Raw genomic sequence first — 27,989 nt, forward strand, 5'->3', positions numbered from 1 at the left:
TCTTCTGTGTGTAGGTGCTATTGCAATAGTGAGGTAAATAAGATGCTCTTTCTTCTGCAGGCAGCTCTTTCTAGAGCAGTGGTTCTCAGCCTGTGCATTTTGACCCCCAGATGGGTCACATACCAGATTTTCTGCAATCAGATATGTACATTAAGATTCATAATAGTAGCAGAATTATAAAGTAGCAATGAAATAATCTTATGGTTGAGGGTCACTCCAACATGAGGAACTATATTAAAGGGTTGCAGCATTAGGAAGGTTCAGAACCACTGCTCTCCAGGATAGGTGGGAATCACTGAAATACAGAGTGAAGGACCTGGGAGCAAAGTTATATGATCAAATCCTGTGTTCAATACCCAGCACCACCAAAAGCAAAGCAAGAAGGTCGTATGTACAGGATGTATGCTGGGATACACGGTGAGTAATGTAGCTTTGGTCTCTGGTTAGTATTGCCTACTTGACACTTTAGAGGCAACCCTCTAAGCCTGTCTGTGAGGAATTGTCTTGATTCTGCTAACTGATACAGGGAAACCTATATTAAATTATTCCCTGGGACCCAGAAACATTTGGTGGTGCTGGGTATTAAATACAGGGCCTCATGGGTTTGAGCACATGGTACTGAGTGATGGTACTTACAAGCAGAACATTTTGTGTTTTAATAAAGTTTTGATTTTGCTGCAAGATAACAAATAAGATTGATTTTTTTCTGAGGGCAAAGTGAATTGACCACATTTGTGTTATAGGAGAAAGTTCCTTTGATTGGGAACACTTGGAAGAATGTCTTTTGTTGTTGCTGGGGTTGGACTTAGGTGAGCTACGCCTCCAATGTCTTAACTACAGTGGACATTTAAGAAAGCCTGTTCAGTGTGTTTGTTTTTTGTCTTGTCTTTTCTTTCTTCCTTCTCCTTCCCTCCTATCCTCCTCCCTTCTCTTTTTTTCCTTCTGAACAAGGTCTCACTGTGTAGACTTGACTGGTTTGGAACTTGCTGTGTAGACCAGACAGGCTTCATTCACAGAGAGTCTCCTTCTCTGCTTCCTGAGTTGTAGGATTAAAGGTATAAACTGCCATGCCTGCCCTGCTCCAAACATTTGTCTTAGTTACTTTTCTCATTGCTGTAACTGAACACCTGACAACAGCAACTCAAAGAAGGGAGGGTTTACTTTGGCTCAGGGCATAAGAAGGTGTGGTCCATCTAGGCAGGCAAGGTCTGAGGGTAGGAGCTTGAGGCAGATGGTTGTATTTTGTCCATAGTAAGAAGCAGCCAACAGGAAGTAGGGCCAGGACCTAAAACCTGAAGACCAATCCCATTGACCAATTCAGTGAACTCCAATTGCTAAAGGTTCTACAGACTTAGAAAACTGTCAGTAGCTGGAAACCAGGTGTTGAGACATGAGCCCGTGGGACATTTCACATGCACACAGTGACAGTGTTTGTTGCTCTGCTGATGAAATGTCCAGTTACAATGTTTGAGTAATTTTTTTTCGATAATGCGCAGATGCTGGTTGTGGTGGCACATGCCTGTAATCCTAGCACTTGGGGAGGCAGAGGCAGGTGAATCTCTGTGAGTTCAAGGGCAGCCTGGTCAGCAAAGTGAGTCCAGGACAGGCAAGGCTAAGAAAAGAAAAATGTGCAGATACTATTTAACGTCTGTGAATATGAACTTAGCCCTCTGGCTAATAGATTTATTTAGAAGTAATTGTGATTCTCTTCCCTTAAAATAGCTTAAGTTTCAGGTGAATGTTATATGTAAGTAGGTAGCATCAAAAAAAGATTTTCGTGTTTTGGGAAAGGTGTTTTTTGTTTGTTTTGTTTTCGAGACAGTTTCTCTGTGTAGCATTGGCTGTCCTGGATTCACTTTGTAGAGCAGGCTGGCCTTGAACTTACAGAGATCCAGCTCCTTCTGCTTCCCCAAGTGCTAGGATTACAGGTTTTGCCACTGCCCCCAGTAGGTAAATGAAGTTTTTAAAAATATTAATTAAAAGAAATTTAAAAATGGAATACCAAGTTTAAGGGGTGGGGGAGGAGCCCAGAATGGCAGGTAGAGAACCTAATAATGATATATGCTTTCAAATACTGTCATACTTACAGTCCTAAAAGTCACGTGCTTCCTTCCTCTAATCTGCCAATTGGCATCAAGCCTTGCTAGCTCCATGTCTCATTTCTTTTTCACCTGAAGGAGCACTCATCTACAGTGCGCTCTGCACCAGAGGAGGAAATCAGCAGTATTACTGTCCTGTCCAGGCTCTGCCAGCTCTCCTAATCATCCATTTTCTTTTCTGGACCATTTCTACCCAGGAGTGTAGGTTGTCTTTCTCTTCAGAATCTTTCTATCTAGGACTTGCCCCCAATTCCCCTCATATTTCATGTTCTTCAGAAGTTGAAGGAACTGTATTCTGTAGAAAGGAAATCTAAAACTTGGGCTGACTATTTCTCACATTAGTAGCCCCAGTCTTGGCAGGAAGGATATTCTTCTTCCTAGTGCATCACATTACCATCATTGGGAATTGAGTGGAGTCCAGGAGTGTCCCAGCTTCTGCTACTCAGACCTCCCCCTGAGCATTTGTAACAAGACTTCTGCATCACTCACCTGTGCTGTTGTTCCAGTCACATTATTAACACTGTACTGAATGGATGAGCACTTTGCTTTTCTGCATCTTAAATCTGTTTATTCATTCGTATAAGTATGGACAGGTGGATTCCAGGGCATGTTGAGGGTTTGTGTGGATGGAGATCAGAGGAAAGCTTTCAAGAGTTGGTTCAGGTCTTTCACAATAGGATCTGGAGTTTTAGCTCAGATTGTCAGACTTGCACAGTAAGGTCTTTTATCTGCTGAGCCATTTTACTGCCCTCATCTGCACTCCCACACCTTATTTTTTGAGACAGGATCTCTCACTGAACCTAGAGATCATTTATTGGCTGGACTGGATGGTCCATGAGCTGGATCTACCTGCCTCTGCCTCAGTAACACACACTTACATGACTACTCACAAAAATGGGTGTGTGTTTACACACATCCACACATAAAAGCACATATATATATACAGACAACACAGTCACACACACACTTATACACTCACATATTCACACACATCCTGTCACACATACACATTGCAGATGCTCACTTTTTTGTTTGTGGGAATCCAAACTCAGGTTCTCATTTGTATCCAACATACATCTAATGACTAAGCCATCTTCATACCTCATAAATTCCTTTTTATTGAATGTCTAATAACATCATTTTATTTTAAAATAGATGTAAATGTTTTACAATGGGATATGCAGACCTTAAGTTGATTGGCTTGAATATATATATATATATATATATATATATATATATATATATATATATCCCTAAAAATATGTTGAACAACTAATATTTATGTGATACAAAATCTCATCTAGCTTGGCCTGGTCTTAAACTTGCTATAAATTTGAGACTGATCTTGACCTCCTGATTTTCTTGCCTCTCTTCTCCAAGTGGTAGAATTATAGGCATGTACTATCTACCATTCGCTACTTTTCTGCTTCGAGTTTGCGTCATTTGGCTTGTATGAGCCCTTCTGGCTGCTGCTTGTGATTCCCGTTGAGATGTCTTCATCATTCACTGAGCATTTTCTTTCTACTACAAAATGTTTCAGATTCTTGCTGTACTTCTGCCCAACATTGAAACCAGCTCTGGCTCTAAGGATTCCTAGTTCCCTTTAAGGGAGTACATGCTTTAGAAATGGATGTTTAAGCCCAGCACAGTGGCACACTCCTGTAATTGCAGCACTTGGGGAGGCAGAGACAGGATTATCTCTGTGAGTTCAAGGCCAGCCTGGTCTCGAGCCACTCCAGGACAGCCAAGGCTACACAGAGAAAACTTGTCAACAATCCCCCCCACCCCCAAAAGTGGCTATATTAGGTTCCTCTCTGCTCTGTTATTGTTCCTAGGCTTTCTTGGTAAAGAGTTAGGAAATAAAATGTAATGTAATGTATGAACACACACACACACACACACACACACAAATTATTTCCACATGAGTGTGCATTTATATTTCCCTTTGTTTATATACTTACTATACACTGTGAATCCAAACCTCTAAACTGCCAGTACTTCTGCTTCCTTCTTTCTTCTGTAAATCTTGACTGTCTTCAACATAGCAAATTTTCTAGCTGTGCTGCTTACCTCCTAGGCTTACTCAGCTGCATCCCTGTCTTCAGCTGTACAGCCTGTATGTGTCTTTGTGTGTCACTCTTTTCACAGCCTTGTATACTCGGCATTTGTTTGGACCTTCCTGTATTTTACCCTTATTAGCTCATGTTCTTTTACCACAAAAGAGCATGGACATGGCCAGAGGAGATTTAAAGTTAGATTTTATAGTTTTATTTCTTATGTATGTTTTGTAAAATAATTGTCTATCTTATTTAAACTTTGTTCTTTAGTACTATAACTATGCCATACAGATGGATTATATGCCTGCTGGAACACTCTCTCCATTGTTTTAAAGTCACTTTGGGATTGTCATATACAAATAGGTTGTTTTTTGCAGATTTGTTACCATTTTATATGTATATTTACTGTGTTTTAGCATCAAATTTAATATTCTTGTTTTTTGAGTCTCATAGTTGCATCAGCACTGTAACCAATTTAAATGCCTCCCTTCTTTTCCCCTAAGAAACTACCTTAGTAAAATGTCATGTAGAATGTTTTGTGTTTTAAAGGATTGATCTTAAAAACTACATGTTTTCTAGGCAGTGTCAGTGTTACCTAGCCATTTCAAAAGTTGATTTAGCTGTTGTTCTAACACTTTATGTTGTAAACTATAGCTGGGAGGCACTGTTGGTTTCTTTGTGCACTTAGGTGGCTACCCTGACACTTAGAAGGGTTCAGCCACCGTTAATGAATTTTCAAATTGCTTTTGTTAATGTTCCCATGATGAACTGATTTTTTTTTTTTTTTTTTTTTTTTTTGGCGGGGGGGTGGTGCCAGTTAGGACATTTGGTAGATTGACTAGAAAAACAGTTGTTTAAGCAACGCGGGGTAACTGTGAAATAGCTGTTGCCTTAGCAACTCGAAAATGGTTTTGTTTGCTAAACAAAGGGATGGTAATTTAGTGGTTTAATTTCCTTTGTGGTGTGGAGGTACTACTCAAAAACATCTTATTTTTAGCATCCAAGATGGTCTATATTATTGACCAAAATCTGAGAAATAGAACAAAAAGAGAAGGTAAGAGGTTTTTGTTTTCCTTCTTGACTATATAGATACACATATCTGCATAACTGTCAGTTCTCATAGTCAGGGGAGTCTTGGTTAACCTACTGACCTCCTTGGTTAAACCTCTTTGTGTGTGTGTCTGCTGTGGACCAGAATACGTTAGTCTCAGAATAGCTGTGCAGACTTGGTTGATTTCTGCCACAGTAATGGATCATGGCGCACTTCATTAAGCATCAGCCTCATGGAGACCTAGCAACTCTTACGACTGGAAGGCAGCATGATTATGTCATGGGTGAGTTGAGCAAGGGAAACTATTTGAGGGGTTAGGATAGGGAGAGGGAAGAGAAAAAGATAATGACATCTCTTCTTGATATAGAAATTGTTTTTTAATGACCAAACTCCCCTTTTAAGGACATAAATTGTTTGGTCTAGGTTTTTTTTTTTTTTCCACTGTATACTGGGTATGTTCCACATACTGCAGATATAAGATGTACTTTTCATCCCTGTGAGGTAGTGACTGTAGTATGAGCCAAAGGTCCTAATCCAGTATTTAACTGTAAAGTGGTAGATTTGAACCTAGGCATCTCATTCAGGAATCTGCCTTTTTGGGAGTGCTTGAGATAGAACTAAGCAAAACATCCATTATGTCACTGAGTTAAAGCCCATAGAAATTGGTAATATATTCCTAATTAATATTTGTACTGTCTTTCATTAATATAAAAGTGTGGGATATAGGTGTGTTGTGTATGCACTTACCATGTGTACATGTATGGAGGTCAGATTAGATGTTGGGTATATTTCTTAATGGGTTTCACCTTATAAATGATTTTTAATTAAGATGACTTTGTATATATACGTATGTATGATCCAGGGAGATGTGCATGCCATACCAAGTGTTGCGGAGGTCCGAGGACAAGTTCATGGAGTCAGTTCTCTCTTCCACCTTTATGTGACTTCTAAGGATTGAATTCAAGCAGTCAGGCTTGCCAGGGAAGTGCTTTTACCCACTGAGCTGTTTTGACAGCCCCTCCATCTCAGTTTTTGAGAAAGGGTTTTTCTCTGAAACCAGGATTCTTGGCATTTTGACTTGACTGGCTGACCAGTGAGCCCTGGAACCTGCCTGTCTCTCTGTCCCACCAGTTCTGGGCTCGCGTATGCACAATACCACATCAGCTTTTTAAATATGCTTAGTCATGTCTCCAGCTCCATAACAAGAGAATTTATCTCTGAATTGCAGTCACTACAGAAAAGAATTTTTTGTTACTAGTGCAATACCTGGGATTTAAAAAAAAAATAAGGTCATGCATATAAATGTGGGAAATGAGGCATGTGATTGACCAAAGTGTATTATATGAATATGTAGAAATGTTAAAATGAAATTCATTATTTAACATAGTACATGCTGATAAATGATTTCAAACAGTAAAAACAAAAAGACAATATCAATAATGTTAAGGGGGAATAGGAAGGGAAATATAGATAGGATGGCTGTTGAGGGGTTAGTAATTGTTAGCAGCCAGTTTAAGGTCAGGAGCTGTTATACGTGTGTGTGTGTGTGTGTACACAGTTGGAGTGTTCCTTAACAATTAAAAGGCAGAGGACATGCAGTTTAGAAGTGAACAAACAAGAACAGAAAACCTTCTTTCCTTTTTTGGAGACAGGGTCTATTTTACAACCCTGGCTGGCCTAGAACTTACTCTGTAGACCAGGCTGGCCTCAGACCCATAAGTGCGCCTGTCTTTCCCTCTGGAGTGCTGGCATTAAAAGTGCGCATGACTATGCTTTGTGACAGCTGTCCTTTGAACCAGACTTTGATCAGAATATTCATTTACATACATTTCACCTCTACTCCTTTCCCCATAAATTAAAAGTTTCAACTGTTGTTTTTTTTGTGTGTGTGTGTTGTTCTGTTTATAATATGTCTTTGATTACTTCTCTGTAAGTAGAGAAGTAACACTTTAAAGTCATATGATACATATCAGCTGTCTTGAACTTTATCATTGGATTTTGGATTAAAAACTACTGAGATCTGACTAGTATTGTTACTAGTTGACCAAATGAACAAAGTGAATCAGCTTTGAATTTGCACCAGTTTGTGGTGAGGAATCATTCCAATTGAGGTTGCCACATGTGAGTTTGTATTGAGGTAATTTCTGATTTGTCCACATGGAGAGCTTCATAATGATAGCTAACTACTTTGGGCCTCAATCCTTTCTGATAATGCCTTTGTTTTCTGATATGCAAATTAAAGGCTAGATAGGTTTAGCAAAGTAACCCATTGGTACTTTGAAAGCCTGTGTACTTAATCAAGTCTGTTGTTAGCAAATGCTGAAGTAATGATAGATCCAGTAATTGCTCTGCTCTGCTAACATTACTTATGACAGTTTGACCATCTCAGTTAGAGATGTGACTTGGGTATCTTCAGAGAATCACATTTGCATTTTGAATAATATTTAACAATTTTAGTTATGTAGTTCTACTTTTAGATGATTAAATATGTCTCAAAGTAGCTCCAAAATTTTGACTGTCTTTGTAGCCTTGTGCCTGTGGGATTGTTAGACAGATATGCTTAACATTCAAACACTTAAAAGTAAAGGAGAATTTATGAATAGAAACTAGCCCAGAATGAGGCAAAGGAAACAGAATTAAGATGGGTGTATTATACAAGTCTGTAAACTTAGCACCCAGTGGGTCTGAGGCAGAAGGACCATAAGCTCCAGGCTATGTAGAAATACCCTGTCTTAGAAATTAAAATGGGGAAAATAGAGTCAGAACACTAGCAAAACATGACTCATTGCTTTTTCTTTGCTCATGCTAACAGATCATTCCTGCTTGGCCCGTGTCTTTGTTTTAGGGGTTATATTTGTTTTTCATTTGCATGCATTCTAAGAGTTATTTTCTTATTTGCAGTTAACTTCTTTTATTTAACTTCTCTTGTTATCATTATTATTGTTATTGTTATTATTTTTAAATCTATGGAGGCTATTTATTTATGTTTTACATCTCTAGAAAAAAAAAATCAGGATTTTCCCTCCTGTGTGTTTTCGTCTTGCTTGTTCATGGTCCATGATGCCAGCTGAGGTTGTCAGTACAATGAAGCCAAACTGATGGTACAGGAGCAGATTGTTCTGCCAGTTTTCTAGGTCTTTGAGTTGCACATCAAATCTAGGGCTGATCGCCCCACACTTGTTCAAGCTGCCTGTGAAGTCCACAACTATTTTCCCAGCTCTGTGGTCATCAGTGATCTCAGATCCACCAGTGTAACATTCACAGTTAGGAAGCGAATGATGACTTCGGAGCATGGCCTGATGAGGACCTGGTGGCTGCCTCTCTTCTCAGCATTGTTTATACTCTTGAGAGAGCATCCTCCAGGACTTCCATGTGCACCATGAAGACGGTGTGGAAAGATGACAGTTTGCCCCTTACTATTATTTTAAGTCCTCTCTTTTTTTTAATCTAACAATTATATGTGTTTTAGCTTGAAGAAAGAAAAATAGATCATTTCAAAACAAGATTCCTTTTTAATATTTTAAGGAATCAACTCTTTTGCAGCTAGTGTGGATTCTAACTGGTGAGGGTATGGTGTGGGCTTAGTGTGGAGAAATCCTACAGCTCAATGAATCTTTTGTGAACTGGTTGAATGGTGCTAATATTTGATGTGAATGTTAATCAAAATATGTCAGCAATATTTGAAATTCTTACTACTATATTTTATTCAGAGGTCTGTTAATTTAAAAGCCTATCAGAAGACCATATTTTGTAAAATATTGTTCAATTATGGCTTCATATATATGGACTCGCATACATAACACACACATATATGGACTGTATGTGACATTACAAGGCCTGATTTTATTTGTTGGCTCCTTCCACTTTTCATCTCGGTGACATTGAGTTTGCCACCCCTCCCCCCACTTTCTTGCCCCTACCCTCCTCCCCCACGCAGTGAGACAGGCCTTCTCTGTATATCCCTGGCTGTCCTGGAACTCACTCTATAGTAGACTAGGCTGGCCACGAACTCACAGTAATCCACCTGCCTCCATCCTCCGAGTGCTGGTATTAAAAGTGTGTGCCACAACTGCCTGGCTATAAAAAACTTTTTTTTTTTTTGCTTCTTCCTTTTTTTAAAAATCATGTTTTTTGGTGTGTGTGTGTATGCACACACACCACACACACACCATGGTGTCCCTGTGGAAGTTAGAGAACAACTTGTACAAGGTTTTTGTGTGTTGTCTGTTTTCTTACACCATGTGGGGGCCTGGGATTGGATTTAGATTTTGAGGCTTGGTGTAAGCATCTTTTGCTACTGAGTCATCTTACCTGCCCCCAAAGCTTACTTCTTAAACATTTATACTTCTGTGTAGGTACAGATAAGAAGCATGGTTGTGTGCTTATGCATGTAGAGGCATGTGGTTGACATCCAGTGTCTCTTGAAGTTTTTGATACGGTTTTTCTTTTCTTTTTTTTTGGGGGGGGGGAAGAATGCCTGTTTTATTTTTATTTTATTTTTTAACTTCTATTAGTTACACTTTCTTCACTTTGTATCCCCCCATAAACCCCTCCCTACTCCCCTCCTAATTCCACCTTTCCTCTCCCCTCTTCACGCATGCCCCTCCCCACGGCCACTGATAGGGGAGGTTCTCCTCTCCTTCCTTCTGATCCTAGTCTGTCAGGTCTCATCAGGAGTGGCTGCATTGTCTTCTTCTGTGGCCTGGTAAGGCTGCTCCCCTTCAGGGGGAGGTGATCAAAGAGCAGGTCAATCAGTTCATGTCAGAGGCAGTCCCTGTTCCCATTACTATGTAACCCACTGAACTGCCATGGGCTACATCTGTGCAGGGGTTCTAGGTTATCTCCATGCATGGTACTTGGTTGGAGTATGAGTCTCTGGAAAGACCCATGTGTTCAGATTTTCTGGTCTGTTGCTCTCCTTGTGGAGTTCCTGTCCTCACCAGATTTTACTATTTCCCACTTCTTTCATAAGATTCCATGTACTCTGCCCAACAGTTGGCCATAAGTCTCAGCATCTGCTTTGATAGTCTGCAGGTTTTTCTTACTAAGCCTAAACTTACTAAGCCTAAACTAAACCTAACTTCAGGAATATCTCCATCTTCTTTAAGGCTTGGATTGCAGGTGCATACCTCCTTGCCAGACTTTTCATTTGGGTTCTGGGGATCTGTTCTTAGGTTGGTGCTTGGGTGGCAGTTGCTTTACTGATTGACATCTCCCCAGCTCCAATTGGGTAGCTTTTAATTAACTTCTTATATACTTCATAACTTGGTGTTTCTCATTAGTCTTAATTTAATTATATATTATTTCTCTCTGAAATGGAATGTTATTGTCTAGTTGTGAGTTATGGAGAGTAGTTGTGATATGGTCATGAAGACTGTTTCTACTCTGCTTAACCACAAAATGAATTGAAATTTCCTTATTTAAACATAATTGATAAAGATTGTGTTCAAGATACAACATGATAACTTCCTATGTATGTTCTGTAATGATTATTAAAAAGAATTGACACATAAACACCACCTCTTATTCTTGGTAAAATAAAGCAACAAAATTACATCTTGTATGGAATTTGGCCAAGGAAAATGTTATTTAAAGAGGGCTAAGATGGGTGGGTTGAAGATGTGCATTTGAGAGATGGTTAAGAATACTGGCTGCTTTACTAGAGGACCAGGGTTTGATTCCCAGCACCCACATGGTGTTTCACACCTGTCTGTAACTTCAGTCTTAGAGGATCTGATGTCCTAATTTGGCCTCCACGGCCATTGACCTCATGTGGTTCACAGACATACATGCAGTCAAAACACTTAAGTAATAGAAAATGAAAAAAAGCAACATAAAGTCACCAAGTTACAGTTAACCCTGAAATGTTACTAACAAGGAAGAGTTGGTTCTTTCCCTGAAGCCACATTCTTACTACAGCCTAAATGTACAGCATGGCTCATAGGCATTTCCTAACTTAAAAGCATATTGGTAGTGATACTTGCTGCCATGGCTTATGACCTGGAAGCTATGTGCTGGGGAAAAATATAACTGACTTTCACAACCTTTCTGATCTTCACACATGTTGTGGTGCAAACTTAGCATGCATGCCAAAGCTTTTTTCAATTAAAAGTGTACACTTGATTTGGCATTAAAAAGAAACAAAAATATTTTGCAGGCTGGGCATGATAGTGCATGTCTTTGATCTCAGCACTCTGGAGGTAGAGATAGGTGGATTTGTGAGTTTAAGATTGCCTTGGTTGACATATCTAGTTCCAGGCCAGTGAGGGCTACATAGGGAGATACCTGTTTCAAAGAACAAATAACAGTAAAAGGTTTTTTTTTTTTTTTTTTTTTTTTTTTTGTAACAGACACATGTAATCTCTGTTTGAGGGGCTGAGAAAAGTGGTTCTTGAGTTCAGTGTCTGCCAGGGCTGTGAGCTCCTGTTTTGTTTTTTTTAAGCCTACAGCACCCGGTATTTCCAAACAATCTCCTATCCAAGAGCTAACCAGGCCTGACCTTTCTTAGCTTTCAATATTAGACAGGATAGGATGTGTTTAGGGTGGTTTGGCTGTAGGCCATATAAATATGTTGATATATATATTTCATGACCTTTATAATATATACATTATAAATATATTTATATGTAATATATTTATACTATACTGTAATATAAATATAAATTATAAAGGTCATGAAATATATATCAGTGTGTCCAACTTTTGACGTTTTGATAAATGCTATCTACAAATTATGTTGGACTGCCTTAATAGCTATTCTGGGGCACATGTAGCTTTAGTTGTAGCCAGAGGTGAATGCCACTGTGCAAATCTTAGATGCAGTTGCAAGCACTTGGTTATAACATTGGCATATCTGTTTTCTTTTGAGGAAGATTGCTCCTTGTCCATTAGCTGGGGCATTAGGGCTGAAGTTAGATTAATGTCTTTGTGCAGTAGGTGACCTGAGTGTCCTGTGCTCATTGACAGTGTTTTGTACTGTATGTTTTTTTGTGATTTCTGGAGGATGTTAATTATATTAAGATAAAAAGAGTCTGGACAGATTGGGGCATGCTGAAAATTTTGAATATTGTAGGGCTTCTTAGGACTTTTTAGCATATTAATGAATATTTAAAAGAGGAGACAGAGGGATTACTCAGTAATGGATTTTTCCAAACTTTTGGTGCCTCTTTTTGGTGAACGCCTTAGGCTATTAGTATTTCTTATAAAACAGTTTGGGAAAAAGCCACTTACATAATCTTACTTTGGCTATGGAATTGATACATGTTAGATTTAGTGCGGAAATGCAGCTTACTGTAAAAAAAAAAAAAAAAATCAAAGCAGCCAGATTAGAACCAGAAGAATAAAAACCACAAGTGAGCAGTGTATTTAAAGCAGAAGACCAGACCAACAGTGAACCCATATTAAAGCATTCTGTCAGTAGTTTGAGACAGTGCATAATGGATTACTTCATGTGGTTTTCAGCAAGAGTTGGGAACACATGAACGTGTTTTATTCTGTCGTAGAGTCCTGGAGATAAAGAACAGAACCATCCTGAATCTGGATGGCTACAGGGTTTAGCCTGTTAAAAGATATTTGTTAGTGCTTTGAGATTTAAGATCTGTTAACTAATAAATTCAGTGGTTGTATAATAGCTGCATAATATAAGTCAGTGAATGAATGAATAGGTGATGGGAGCCTTAAATGGAAGGTTTTATCTGCGAGTGATCTTCGAGAATGTATGTGTTTAATAGGAAAAAGTCTTTATGTGATATGTATTTATTTAGTCTATGATAAACATTTCAAATTTATAGTATTTTATAGATGCTTGTTAAAAGCACACTTCACTATTTTAACTTACATTGCTTTAATAAGATTAGATGTATTCTGAAGCCTGCTTGTAGGAAAAAAAAAATCAGCAGTTTAAATGAAGTTATATTTCTTTGCATTTTTAGGCCCTTGATGAGCCTCCCTATTTGACAGTGGGCACTGATGTGAGTGCCAAATACAGAGGAGCCTTTTGTGAAGCCAAGATCAAGACTGCAAAAAGACTTGTTAAAGTCAAGGTAAGTATTATTTGGAATTTAATAGTCATTAAATATTTGATACTTAAAGTTTAAAAATCTAAAAATTATCTTTGTGTAAAATGAGTTTTAAAAAATGTTGTGTATATAAACCCACTGCCAAACTAAACAATATTTGTGTGCTAGAGAGATGGCTGAGTGCTTAAGAGCACTGTCTGCTCTTATAGAGATCCTCAGTTCAATTTTCAGCAACCACATGATGGCTCACAATATTTGTGGTTTTAAAATATTTAAATTGGAATAAAATTTGCTTATCACAGCTGATAATCTCAATATAATTTTACTGCAGACTTGGGTCATTGGATTGATATTTTAGTATTAGAAAGGACCTTAGAAACCATCTAATTTGATTCTTTAGTTTTATTATATGAAAATGATGGCTAGACATCTACTCCTCAAGAGGTAGAGGCCAGCCTGGGCTCCATATCAAGTTTCTAGCCAGTTAGGTCTACCTAAGATTCCCTGTATAACAAAACACCGGTATTGACACTCTCCTGTGGCCCTTTCTGTGATCCTGAGATGGAATCTTGGGCCTTGGGAATACTAGGCAAATATTCTACCTGCTACAGAGCCATTTACCCAGCCCATCCTTTTGTCCCCCCTGCCCCTTTTTTTATGAGACAGGGTCTTGTTATGTTGTTCAGGCTGACCTTAACTTACAGCAGTCCTCAAAACTGCAACCTCTGAATGTTGGAATTGCAGGTGTATGCCACCTGATACTTGGCCCTTTGCTGTTTTTGAAAAAATCTTTCTGAAGTGCTTGAGTAAGCTCAGCTAATGGACAAATATACATTTAATTGCTTTCATTTTAGGAAATTGCCATAAGATGGTGAGGTGTACCTATGGTCCGAGCTATTTACAAGGCAGAGGCAGGAGGATCATTTTAGTTTAGGAATTGGAGACCAGTGTGGAGAACATAGTAAGATCCTCCATCTCAAAAACAAGTGAAAGGGACTGGATTTGAAGCCTAGTGGTAGAGCATCTGCCTGCCATGAGCAAGGCCCTGGGTTTGATGATACCAACATAAAGTATGAGTAGATGATTGAATGTCCATGAGTGCTTAATAGGAGAATGAAAATACAGGGTAGTAAAAACTGAGGACCAGTGAAGTATCTTAGTGTTGGGCGTTCCACGACTTGAGGGACTCCATTAGATGGAAGGAGAGTGGAGATAGGAGGATGTACAGTATAGACGAGTAGACAACCGTGCACCCATTGTTTGAATAATTAACCAAGTGGAAGGTATGATATTTCCCCTGAAGAGTTCTGTACTTGTTGCTGGGTGTCTCTCTTAAGCATGTGTTAAAGGTTCCTGGGCAATTTTAATTTCTACTCTGGTTAAAAGCCATGTGATAAGGCCTCTAATTAAGTTTGAACCTGAAGGGTATCCATCTTGGCCCCACCTTCCTTACCTTCCATTTTCACAAGCTGGTGCTTGGAGTTACTTTGTAATGTGGTTACATAGATGCTTTTACAGTGACATTTCCTGTTCTGGCATTGTACATTGTGTTTTCAGAGCACAGTAGTTATTTGTCAGCACCATCCAAAGGATGAATAAAAACCCATTTATCAGTTTTATCATTTGTTTGCTTAGGGCCACTTCTAGGATATATGACATTGAATTTGGCAAAACCACTTTTTCTCATGGTGGAGGAGAAAGCTATTCCTTAGCTCAGGGATAGCATTCCTGTGCCAGCAAGAAGTGTGTTCTTTGGGCAAGAGCAGTGTCACTCAGGGCTTGTGCCTGGGCTTGAAAAGCATAGGTTGAATTTTATCTCAGATCTGAAGCTAGCTATGTAACAAATGACCCAGGGGATGAGACACAGCTGTCCCACTCTTCTGGATGTGAAGGAAAGAGACAAGGCTACCAGTACTTTGCTATACTTCCTATGTTGGCAGCACAGGACACATTGGCCATGTAATAGACTTTTGAAACTCCGTTTTGAATTTTCTAGGAAGCCCCACAATTTATAATTCAAAGTTAATGCTTTCCCTAACTTAAAACATTTGATAATTAATTAAAAGTACGTAGAGGGGTGGCAGGATAGGTGGCTGAATAGTTAAGAACGCTTGCTGCTTTTGCAGGGGACCTGGGCTTGATTCCTAGCACCCATGTTTGGTGGCTCACAACTGTCTTTAACTCTTGAAGGAACACACACACTATTTCTCTCTCTCTCACTGACTCACAGTTATAAGTAAAAATATAAAACAAACTTTAAAAAATGAATGCAGCTAGACAAGGTGGCATGTGCCTTTAATCCCAGCACTTGAGTGGCAGAGGCAGAGGCAGGTAAGCATTGTCTGTATAGGGAGTTCCAGTTAGTAAGGGAGTTTCTGGGTAAGCCTTGTATATATAGGGAGTTCCAGGACAGTCAGGGGTATATAGAGACAGCCTGTCTCAGACAAAGTAAATGCATTTTAAGCAGACTTGGTGATGCATTTATTTACTAGCTGTTATCTGTTGGACATTTATACCACGTGAAGCATTATCGAAGATGTTGGGATTCTAGTGTTAAGATTTAGTCTTAAAAACCCCATGTGTGTTACTAAAACACATGGGATACTGTGGATACACAACCTCTTTCCATGAGTGAGTGAGTCTGTTTTATGTTGACCATTAGACTTTTAATATTAAAGAACATGTTAATGCATCAGTTCTTATAGAATTCTTTTCTATAGAGAAGAGAACTACGTCAATACTGAGTATAGTACTTTTTTGTTTGTTTTGAGACAGGGTGTCAGTGTAGTTCTGTCTGTCCTATAACTTGCTGTACAAACCAGGCTGGGCTTGGACTCACAGAGACCCTCCTTCCCCTGCCTCCTGAGTGCTAGGACTAAAGGCATGCTGTTACCATACCTGGCCTATGAAGCTTTTTACCAGGTATTAAATTTTTCTGGCCTCACTGGCTTTAATCTCAGCACTTGGGAAGGAGAGGCAAGCAGATCTTTGATTTCAGGGCCACTCTGGTCTATATAGGGAGTTCCACATCAGCTAGGGTACATGGATGTGAAATCCATCTTTAAAAAAAAATTTTTTTTTTTAACTATTTTCCTATTCTCTGATTTCCATAGTAGTGATACAGATACAAAAAGTTCTGGGAAACACTACCAATGTTTAGCTCTATTGTAGTCTAGTTCTGTGATCCTGCAGTATTTACTTAAACTTTCTATGCCTTCGCTTTCTTTTCAACAAAAGGGAAAGAGTTTTAGGAGGTTATTCTGTGTTTCTTCTCCATGCTGGAGATTAAATTTCTTTGACAGATATTCTACCTCTGAGCTACTGTCTACAAACTTGGAGACTGATTAACTTTGTTCTTTGAAGCTGAGGCTTAATTCTGAGTAACTGTTGTGTCCATTGTGTGTGGTAGTACAAACCTGTAATCTAAATACAAGACTGAGGCGAGGCTGAGCTACATAGCGAGACTTGCAAAACTAACAAACAAACCCAAACAAAAAACAGAACAAAACAAAACAGCAGGAAAAATAAATTTATATCTACTGCTTACTATTAAATTAGGCGTACACAAAATGATACAATTCCCCATAGGGCTAAGCTCATTACATCCTCTTCCTCAAATTTTAAGGGCAGGACGTTGTACAACTAAAGTAATAAGTGTTAGAATACAGTATGTTGAATGGAACACCCAGCCTTGTAGGTGTGGTGTCTGTCAGTGGTTATTTTTATTTTACAAAGAAAATCTGTTTAAATGACTTTTCTATTACTCTGTTTAGTGTTTGGCCTTTTATTTAGAGTAGGTGGTCTTTATTTAGTTTGTATTATTTAAACATACACGAGCTGATACTGGTTTTTGTTTTGCTTTGACTGTTTTTGGTGTATGATTAATTGGATTCATATTTTTTTTAGGTGACCTTTAGACATGATTCTTCAACAGTGGAAGTTCAGGATGACCACATAAAGGGCCCACTGAAGGTGAGTCATCATTATTCTCAGTTTTGATTGGAGACTGATACTTGATCTTTTTCCTTTTAACTCATTGGCTATTCATTATTAGTTTGATACATAGTTTTCCCTAAAATGACTAATTAAAATATATTTAATGTTAAATCATATCTGAAATGATAGCAAAATATGTGTTTAAAGATGAAATGAGCATCAAGGAGGCATTAACTGCTCTCACTCAGGTGTGCTTGGTGTAAGAGCTGTGCTCTCAAAAGTAAGAAAATCAAAACGAAATCCAGAGCGCTTGATTTTGGAGCCACCTGCTGGCAGATTAAATCTTTTGAGGGTAACTGTGAGGCTGATCTATTTGTTCTTCATCCACTAGTGGGATAGTTGCTTTACTTTCTTGTGTACCAGTATGCCAGTTATAGGGAGTTTGGGAAACCACTGTGGCTGAAAATGCCCACTGTTAGGGCTTGAGGAATCTTAAGAAATACTAAGAAGAATGGAGAAATTTGTAGACCTTTGCAGAAAACATATCTTACATGGTACCATGGGCTTCTAAAAGTAATCAATTAAAAAAAATGTTTATTACTAACTCTTAACCTTATAAAAACAGGTTTTTTAAATCATTTTTATTTTATAGGCATCATTTTAATATTTTGAGAGTCCATTGTCACATGTAAGGATCAGAAGACAAATCCTTTAGCTTCCACTTACTTAATGTGTGTTAGTACTGTGTCAAGTCTTTTTACATGTAGTGTTTTATTAAATCTTGAGAACAGCTCTATAGGAAAGACAATTGAAGAAAAGAAGTAATTTGACTCCAGTTTCACAAGCAATAATGTCAGTGTCAAGATTCAGATAGGTTCACAGCTTGTGAATGAGAAGGTGTGCTGTTTGGATTCTTCGTATACACTGTGTCCCACACATGGCACCATTGTTCTTTGCTCTCTGACTTGCCTTGTTCTGCTGTAGACCCACATGTACCTACCACTAGGAATTTCATTGCTGCCTAGGGGTGGAATTGGCAACTGTTTTGTAGACTTTAACTATCTTTCTCTTCTTAGACTGGACTAGTGTCTTTAATAGTGGTAGAGTTGACTTACTATTTTTTTTGTGTGTGTAATGAGGTCGTATTACTGTTTTGGCTTTGTATATCCAGTTGTAACAAGTTTTGGTATAGGATTAATGAAGTATTTTTAACTGTATTTGGGGAGGTGATGTCTGTAGATTTGAACTATTTCCTGATTTTTGTAGCTTTTTTTTCAGTTGGGTTCATGTTTTTCTTAGAGGAAATCAATAGAAATCATGGTTATTTAATCTCAGTATGCTTTGAATAATGAATGTATAGAAAAACGGCACATAATGTGATTCCTGATTTAAAAACTGAGTGTGTGTTTATTGATTCTTCATGGGACTTGTCTGATTTCTTGTGCTCTTTGTTTACTCTTTGATCATTTCATAGAGCCAAGGTTTCTTCTCTTAAGGAATTTATCTTAATCATCACTATAAGGACCATGAAAGTGTAAATACCAGCATAGCATTTTCATGGCAAGATGGAAAGTACTATAAATGCCATCAGCAGTGGGACAGTCTAACCCTTAAGAAGAGCTCAGGACTTTTTTGATTACCTCTGTCCATCCTCAGCTTCCTTGAAAGAAATGTGGGAGGATTAGGGAAGGACAGTTATTTCATAGGCAGTACTTCTCAGATTTCTGTAAAGACCCCTGGGAGTTCTTAAGTCGCCGTTACAGGCCTATAAGGACAAAACTGCTTTCTTAATAATACTTAGATGTATTTGCCTTACACAGTGTATGGACATTTTCACTGATGATAGATAGAAAAGTATGTCAGTAAAACTACATGCATCTTGAATGCAAATCAAGCCAATGGCAGTTTCATTCATCACCATGTATTAGTTAAAACAAAACAAAACAAAACAAAACAAAAACAAAAAACAAGGTTTGGTTATTATTTATTGCTTTTGGTTCATTTGTCTTTAAAAAGTTTTTCTAATATTTAAATAACATTTTAGGTAGGAGCTATCGTGGAAGTGAAGAGTATTGATGGTGCCTATCAGGAAGCTGTTATCAATAAACTGACAGATGCAAGTTGGTATACTGTGGGTAAGACAATAATTCTCTATTAAAAATTTTATTTTTAGTTATACAAAACTTATGTTACAATAATGCAGATAAAGCTAGATTTCTTGGATTAAATTTCCTTTACTAGTGCTATAGACTCTGTTACTGGTTATCTTTCAGATCTTAAATATTTCTAAGCTGTTTATATGTACATATAATTTGAAATTACTTAGTATATAGAGTGTATAGTTGGATTTCTAACTATTTCCACTTCAAAGTATATCTTACAGAAACTTGTTTTTCCTTTTCTAAGTATAGATTTCAGTATTATTAGCTGTCTAACCTGGTGTAGAACACAATTTCTGGTAGTAGCTGGACTGTTGCACTAAGAAAATTTAATGATTTCTGACATCATCTTAGGAAAGTTCCTCAGTTGTTTTCATTTTTACTTCCTCACATAGTTTTTGATGATGGAGATGAGAAGACACTGAGAAGATCTTCATTATGTCTGAAAGGAGAGAGGCATTTTGCTGAAAGTGAAGTAAGTGATCGAGTTAAATGAACACATCTTTTGTTGTTGTTTTGTGTGTTTGTTCTGGACAGGATCTCATCTCACAGTGTAGCCCTGGCTGTCCTGAAACTCACTGTATAGACCAACCTGGCCTCAAACTCACAGAGACCCACCTGCCCCTGCCTCCTGCGTGCTAAGATTAGAGGTCTGTGTCACTATGCCTGGTTTAAACACGTTATTATTTTGTATGGAAGGAGTGAAATTTTGCTTTTTCAATCCAGCCAACAAATCTGTTATCAGTAAATTCCTGAGTACAGAAGTGTCATTATAATGTGATCTGTGAACTATGTTGAAACCCTGAGTTCAGACACGAAAATTTGTCTTTATTGTTTAAAGCATTGTAATACTTTTCCATGAAGAAAATTGTAGGCTTGTTTAATTGCCTTGAGGCTTTTTTTTTTTTTTTTTTTTTTTTTTTTTTTTTTTTTTTTTTTTTTTAAATAGGGTTTCTGTGAATTCCAGGCTGGTCTGGAACTCATGATTCTCTTGTTTCTGTGTCTTGAATGCTGGGATTATGGACATGTACCGCTATGCCTGTTCTTTGGGCTTTTTCTATGTAGCTTTATGTCATTTGTAACTAACTGTGAGAAAGAAGTGTCTGATTTATTATTCCATCCAGGTTTTATAAGACTTTAAAGGCTTCTTAAGAATTAATAAAAATACTTGGAGAGCTGAAGATGACAAGCAATCAGGAACACTTCCTATTGACATTATAGTTTTGCCTGGCTGCTTGCCCTTTCTGAAACCACCCTCTTTATCTTTTACATTGATTTCTCCTTCACAGTGTTAATTATTCCCTGATATTAAAGTATGCATTTTGTTTGTTTTGGTGGTCCACATTCCTAGGTAGCATGTATCACGAGCAGGCTTTGTTTTCTTGGCTGCTTTGATCATAGTTCCTGATACAGTGCCTGGCACAGGAAGGGAGCTGAGCACTTGTTCGTTAAGTCAGATGTAATGAAGTGCATGTCTACCAGAGGCTTTGCTAAGTGACTTATGTACATTGTCACATTCTTTGCATTATGCATGGTTGCTGTTGTTAATCACCCCTACTTAATTAGTTAGGAGACTTGATCGCCTTCAATAGGAGAACATGTTAGACTAGCACTCTGAAGCACTAAAGCCAGCTCTTTACTTGAACAAAAAAAACTGGGCCAAGGATCTGAACTCAGGAACTTGAGTCAGCATTACAAAGTAACATGCTGTGCATGGTCTAGGTCATTCTGTCAAAAGTGACTGATACATAGTGTAACTGAACTGTGATAGCTTTGTCCTCTTTGTTTCTAAAGTATGGGATGCTTTAGTATTATTTATATTAGACAATGTTTTTGTTTTGAAAATACTTAAGCTTCCCTCAATGATTGAAATCCCATGTATATTTTAAGTTTCTTGTAGTCTACCACTCCCTGCACTTCTTAGCAGACTGTTTGATATTTCCAGATACGATTTGTACTGGCTTATCTTGGTTCCTGTTGAGCTCAGATCCTCTCCACTTGCTGGAATCTTCTCTTAAGGCCACCAGAAATGCTTTTCTCCTGTATAATATCTTTCATTGGCTTTTTGCCCAATTTAGATCAACCTCATTCTTTATCTTTTTATACTTCCCTGGAGTGTTTTTGCTTTATGGTCCTTTTTGTTACTTACTTGCCCTATGAACTTTAAACTACTTTAGGAGAATAGCCACATTTTCTTTTCGTGTTGATTCCTCATTTTCTCAATACTGCTTTCTTTATAAGAGCCTTCAATAATTACTGGATTGTATTTGCTTGTTTTGTTGTTCTTTTGAGATGAGGTCTCTCAATGCAGCACTGGCTGAACTTGAACTTGCTCATTAGTTGATGCTGACCTTGAAATTCTGTCTTCCTCTATATTTCATCAGAGCCTCCCAAAGTGCTAGAATCATAGGTATGTGCCATCACAATTTGGCGTAGTTTTAGAAGTTTGTTGTTTTGTTGGCTTTTTGCTGCTGCTCTCTCTATAGGCTGGGCATATACTGAACTTGTGGCATGAACCTCTGCCCTTTCTCCCAAGTGTTGTATTACAGCTTTGCACCAGCACACTCAGTTTTGAAGGTTTACATGTAAGAAATCAGACTACATTGGAGCAAGTGACATGGTAAAATAATCTTTCTGCATTTATGAGGTTTATATATAACTCCATTCCCTTAGAACACATATCCAGTTATTGTCAGTAAGTATATATGGTAGCTTAAAACCCTTCACGTGATGAAGGCTTGATGTAAAGAAATATCTAATATAATAGTTTGGCTGTTACCAGAAGAATTTGAAACTGGATTGGTTCATAAGGCAGGGATAGGCTGAAATAGTATGTAAGACTCTGTTTGTGGTACCTTCAAGGAGGTTGTTTTCTCTGTGTCTGTACTGGTGTGTACTTTCATTTATGTTTTGCTGAAGGGAAGTTAGGATAATAGGGGTGTGATTCATTCATCAATCCCTTTCCACTTGTCAATGCTATGCTAAGGACACTGATGAGCTGTGTGGACATGGCATTTCTGCTTAAGTAGCTCATCCTCTACTAGAGAAAAAAAAATAGTTAAACAGTTAGAAAGTTCTTGTAATCTTACTGTATTATGGTTTGGAAAGAAGAGTATATCAAAGGGGATGCAGCCTTGTGTGAAGGGAATGTGTATACCTTGTCTTTGATTTCTCTTGCCAAGTACTCAGGATCAAACATAGGTCCTTGTGCATGTTTGGCAAGTGCTCTGCCCTGTAGATACACACCTCTTTTTATAACACTCTAATATGTAACTTTAAGAAATCTTATCTTAAATAGTTCATCAGTCTTACTTTTTTTGTCATGGCAATTTTCCCAGGAATATATAATTTCCCCAGTGCTTATAAATTAGCTTCCAATAGCAAGAATTTTATTGATAGAAAAGAAAAAAAAGTGTATGTGTTTGTGTTTCTCTGTGTGTGTGTCTCAGTGTATGTGCTTGTGCTATTGGGTGAAAAGAAAATAGGCACATTGTCAGCACTGAGGTGTAAAGGTCAGAGTTGATTAGAGTAGTGGCTTTGAAGTGCTGCCTTAGGCTTTTGATATACTTTTTGATATACTTCTTTGATATACTTTTCGAGAAATAAAGGCTGAAAAAAAGACAAAATCTTGTGAAAAATATATTCCTGTGAGATGTGTAGATTATATTAAGGAATGAATACTCATTTTTATACCAGCAGTTACATTGTTTGCTGCAGATTAAAAAGGAAAACAAAAGAAATTAAATACTAAAAGTCATTTCAGGAAAGATTTATTGTAGAAAACATTTGCCAAAGTATAATATATCTTCTCTGGAGCCTTCTTTCAAGGTGATAGTGCTTATTTTGATCTTATTTTGTTTTGGTTACTTATAATTTTTTATGGATTATGATTTATAAAAATTATATGATTATAAAAAATCATTTATAAAAATCAAGGAAAAATTTTGAGTTGTGGTTGTCTTCATCCTGGGAATTAGCCCTTATAAGTTGTCTTACCTCATATGTATGTTTTGGGTAAACTGTTGGTTGTTCTATATTTTAGTGATTTTTGGGTGTGTGTTGCTTTCTAATAGGTAAGGAGTCACCTAGACAGACAGGCAGGCAGGGCTTGATTTTTCTTCCTCTCTTCAAGTAATGGGCTCATTCATCTTTATTCTAATAACTTTGAAGCTAGAACTTTTTTTTTTTTTTCCATTAGGAAAGTTATATTGTAGCCTTCCTTGAGTGAAAAAATTAATCAAAATATGAACTTATTACACTGGTTTGATTTACAATGAATGAAACACTTGCAAAGTAATAACTTTTGGGTTTGTGTTCTCACCCACAGACATTAGACCAGCTCCCACTCACCAATCCTGAGCATTTTGGCACTCCAGTCATAGGAAAGAAAACAAATAGAGGAAGAAGATCTAACCATATGTAAGTCAATTTTCATAATTGTTAGTGAACTTGAATTTATTTCTTATTCTAGTATTGCTTTAATAGTTATGATTTTTCAATTGTAATTTACAAAATGCTAATGAGCTCTCCTAGTGATATCAGTTCTAATAGCAATGTAGACTCCTCAGCATGGGACTGAGCTCCATGCCCTCCATCCTAACAGCTGTGTTTACCTCTGGGTCTTCCCTCATCCATCTTGATGCTGCTTTTGGAGTGGAACTAGTCAGTCATCCCTATCAGTTTTCTGATATCATGCTTTTATTCACGGTGTTTTCTCTGTTTCTAATGCTTCCCTTCCCTTTTAATCATCTTGCTTACTCTGTGGCTCCCACCTTTATGAGAACCATTTTGTTGTGTCCTGCTTTTTCCTTTGAAACCAGACATGATTTTCCTTTTATGAAGCTCTTAAATCTTTGCATTTGTCAAATCTCTTGCTTTTATTATATAGGTGGTTTTCTATTTAGTATCTATGAGACAAATACCTGAAAAGGTTAAAAACACTTCCTTGAATCAAGAAAAAGAAGTTGGAGTAAACAGAACAACAACATTTTTTAAAATTTAATTCTCTCAAAAGTTTTCTTTTAAAAATTAAATGCTTTGAATTTTAAAATTATATATAAAATAACAAAATATAATCATGAAACAAAATACTGTTAAACAACTAAAATAAATATTAAGTTGGATTATTAAAAACCTTAAGTGATTGCTTTCAGTATATAAAGTCAGATATTAATTTAAGTGTTTCTGAACCCTCAAGATTTAAGATGGGTAAGCTCACTTATTTAATTACAGCCTTGTAGCTACTTGTAAAAAAAATAGGTGCTGTGTAGCTCCTCGTAAAGAATAGGTATCATTTGTTTCCTTATTCAAATCATGTATGTATGTATGTGAGTAAATAAGTAAATAAATAAAAGATTAAGGAAATGATTCTGAGACAAAGGAAGGAGAACTGGGGCTTGAACACACCCGGGCCCCCTGGGCTTTTCCTATTCAACTGACAAATTTGTTTTTGCTCAGCTAGAGTACTTATGTTATTTTCCAGATTAGTTTTAATAGTAAACAAACTCTCATTTGAGGAAGAAAATTAGAAGACTGATCACTGCGTTGAAAAGATAGTCATTGCTACCCATTTTCCTATCTCACTTTATACTTTCTGAATCTTCTAGGAAATGTTTTCTTTAGTTGCCAGATAATTTTTCTGTCTTATTACTTTGCTGGTGAATTGATTATTTTTAGGACACTTTCATTGTAGCTTTTAAAAAATTCTTCTATATACAACATTTTCAAGTTAAATGTTTCAGCCACAGAGAAAAATAAACTTAAAATAAATGATAGGCCTAATGTGGTGGCACATGCCTTTAATCCCAGCATTCAGGAGGCAGAGGCAGGTGGATCTCTGAATTCCAGACAAGCCATGGCTCTATATTAATTCTGTAAAATTAATATAGAGAAAGAAAAGTAAAAATAAAATGTATGGTAGTGTTATGAATGACCTTCATTGGAAATATTAGTTGTAACTCTGATTTTGATTTTTGACAGGACTGTTACATTACCATAACATATTCATTGAAGCAGGTGAATTGTGGGTTGTTTTGATAGCTTTGAGAATTAATGAGTTAGTTCATTGATAACTAGTATTCCTGTAATTATGTAGAGTATATTCAAGTTTTAATAACTCTGGTTGGTGATAACAGAATAGTGCGTGTGAAACATCAGATAATCCATTAGTGATGATTCCAGTTACCTAGCGTAGTATTACATAACACTTGACGGCTTGGTTTTACTTCACTCTGCCACTTGTTTGCTATATGACTTTGGCTTGTTAATCTTCTCATGCCTCAGTGTTCATCTGTAAAATTAGGATAATAATATTAAATTGCTTAGAGTTTTGAAAATTAAATTTATGCTTATATGTGTATATGTACATACACACACACACGCACACACATACATGCACACACATAATGCTTATATAGCAAGTGGTAGGCTAAGCTACCTCCACCCAAGCTCAGAGGTGTTGTAGATTTGGGTATTTAGGCTTGAGGGTGTTTGTATAGACTTTGCTGGTGGAGCATTCCTAGTGCAATGTCTAGAATGATCGTACTAAATATAATCATCATGTATTTACATGAAAACATTGGGATCAAATGTCAGTATGTTTGTTCATTTAAACATCCTGCTTAAATATCCTCTGGCAGCAGGACTGCACTTAGCTGCCTTTTTCCAGTTTAAAAATCACATTTCTATGTCATTGCAAAAATAGTTTTAATGTCAAGACTTTTCTTTATTCTGAAAATAACCATAAAACTTAATATTTTTTTTATCAGTTTACATAAAATCCAGAAATGCAAGAATAAATTAAAAATAAGCTTAATATGGAATATTATATAGATTTCATCTATTAAAATGACCAAAAGTTATGATCTATTAGAGAGTTTCTAATGTTAAAGAAAAACAAAAATAGCATTGAATGTGAGAATGAAGTATATGTAGGTGCTGCTTCTTAATGACTATAGGCTTGCTAAAGTAGTAATTTTTCTTTTAAGAATTTTAATGTGCCATGAGAGATGGGCTTTCGGATTGTGTTGGATGCATGCAGTGTTTGAAGGCCAGGGAGCTAGTTTTGGAGAGGAAGCTACTTCTGTTTGTTACTGGCTTTGCTAGCTGTTTCTCACATCTCACTACTGTGGTTGGTTGGTCTCATTACTGAGAATTCTGACAGTGTTCTTTCTTGGTGTTTTGAGGCTTGGTTTATGAGCATAAGCAAATATCACAACTTGAAATACTGATCTCTTTACCCTGTATTTTCTCAGAGTTCATTCTTCTGTTTACTACTTCTCTACAACAGAGTCTTGGACCTAAATCTTGAGGGCATTATTATGACCCTCATTTCTTTTTCAATTATTCTACAGAAAAATGTCTTCATTGTGGTTCTAACAATGGTTATTTCAAATATATTTTTAGCCAGACATGGTGGTGTGTGCCTGTAATCCTAGCTCTTGGAAGGCTGAAACAAGTCGATGACAAATTTGCAGCCAACCTAGGATATATAACAAGACCATGTCACAAACAACCAAAATAAACAAAACAATGTCTTTTTGTACAAGGGTAAGGTTATATTTCTCTAGGTTTCCCAAGACTTCATTGTCCCAATTATGTAGAGCTACCTTTGTTTTTCTTTTAGCTAATCTGCCCCCATTTATTCTGAAATTGATTTTTGATACCTTCCACTTAATTTATAGCCTGCCTTTAGTTAATCCTTGTTAAATCCAAGAAATTTTTTTAATGGTCAACTTCTACCTTGTTAATTGTTTTAAGTAAATTATTGATCTTAATGTATAACTTACTGGACTTCTACCCTATTTAGGACAGAAATTGTATTTTAACTCCATCTATACAGTACAATGTTTAGAATTACGGACCTGTTTCCATGTTCTTTTCTCTCCTAGCTTTGTTACTGTTTTTCTTTTTAACAACCCATTAAAGGTCCGTGTAACTGTTGGAGTAGGAAGGCAAGCGTCTGCTGTCACTTTCGTATCAGAGGAAAAATAAAGCCTAATAAAATTTGTTTTTTACTAACAAAGGATATTTATGGCCATAAACTTTATCCTTTGATAATTTGAACAATTATCTAGACAATGAATGCAAATTAATTTGCATATTATAAACCTTACTTTAAAAAAATTTATTGGTTACAATTTTAAGTATGTTCACAAAATTGTGCCATGGGGGCTATTTTGCTACTGTCTGATTCAAAAGATAATTTTTGTTTTATGTACCTTTTTTGATATAAAAGTGAGATTATGATTTTCTACTTTTTTTTTTTTTTTTTAAATAAAGATTGAAATCCAGGGCTCTTGGACATTCTACGGAAAGTAGTCTATCTCTGGCTTGCATTCCTGTTAACAGTTTAACTTTTGGTAAAAATTGGAAAACATCCCTTTTTATGATTGCATATGTCTATATACCAGTGGTTTAGTGTTTAAGAACCCGTGCATTACTAGTTTTCTACTAAAATTAATCTCTTTAAAATATATAAGTGGGCGCAGTGGCGCACGCCTGTAATCCCAGCGCTCAGAGAGGCAAAGGCAGGTGGATCTCTGAGTTGGAGGCCAGCCTGGTGTACAAGGGGAGTCCAGGACAGCCAAGGCTACCCAGAGAAGCCCTGTCTCAAAAAAAAAAAAAAAACAAAACAACATGTGAAGTATGAAATTGGTTCAGACTTGTCT

General features: G+C 37.1%; 1 protein-coding gene and 1 pseudogene across 5 annotated transcripts in view; one reads left to right on the forward strand and one right to left on the reverse strand.

Annotated features, from left to right (window-relative positions):
• The window catches only part of Arid4b (AT-rich interaction domain 4B), a 121,411-nt gene that overhangs the window by 34,408 nt on the left and 59,014 nt on the right, over positions 1 to 27,989 (forward strand). For all 5 annotated transcript variants that reach the window (XM_055603905.1, XM_055603904.1, XM_055603907.1 and 2 more), the window contains exons 3-7: positions 13,139 to 13,249; positions 17,132 to 17,197; positions 19,206 to 19,296; positions 19,716 to 19,795; positions 23,648 to 23,739. In XM_055603905.1, the coding sequence (XP_055459880.1) occupies positions 13,139 to 13,249; positions 17,132 to 17,197; positions 19,206 to 19,296; positions 19,716 to 19,795; positions 23,648 to 23,739 (440 nt within the window). The remainder of the gene's footprint in view (positions 1 to 13,138; positions 13,250 to 17,131; positions 17,198 to 19,205; positions 19,297 to 19,715; positions 19,796 to 23,647; positions 23,740 to 27,989) is intronic.
• Positions 8,204 to 8,588, reverse strand: LOC129674026 (40S ribosomal protein S15a-like; annotated as a pseudogene).

Source organism: Psammomys obesus, unplaced genomic scaffold, assembly GCF_907164565.1.
Source record: "Psammomys obesus unplaced genomic scaffold, mPsaObe1.curated_primary_1811, whole genome shotgun sequence".
NCBI classification, from domain to species: domain Eukaryota; kingdom Metazoa; phylum Chordata; class Mammalia; order Rodentia; family Muridae; genus Psammomys; species Psammomys obesus.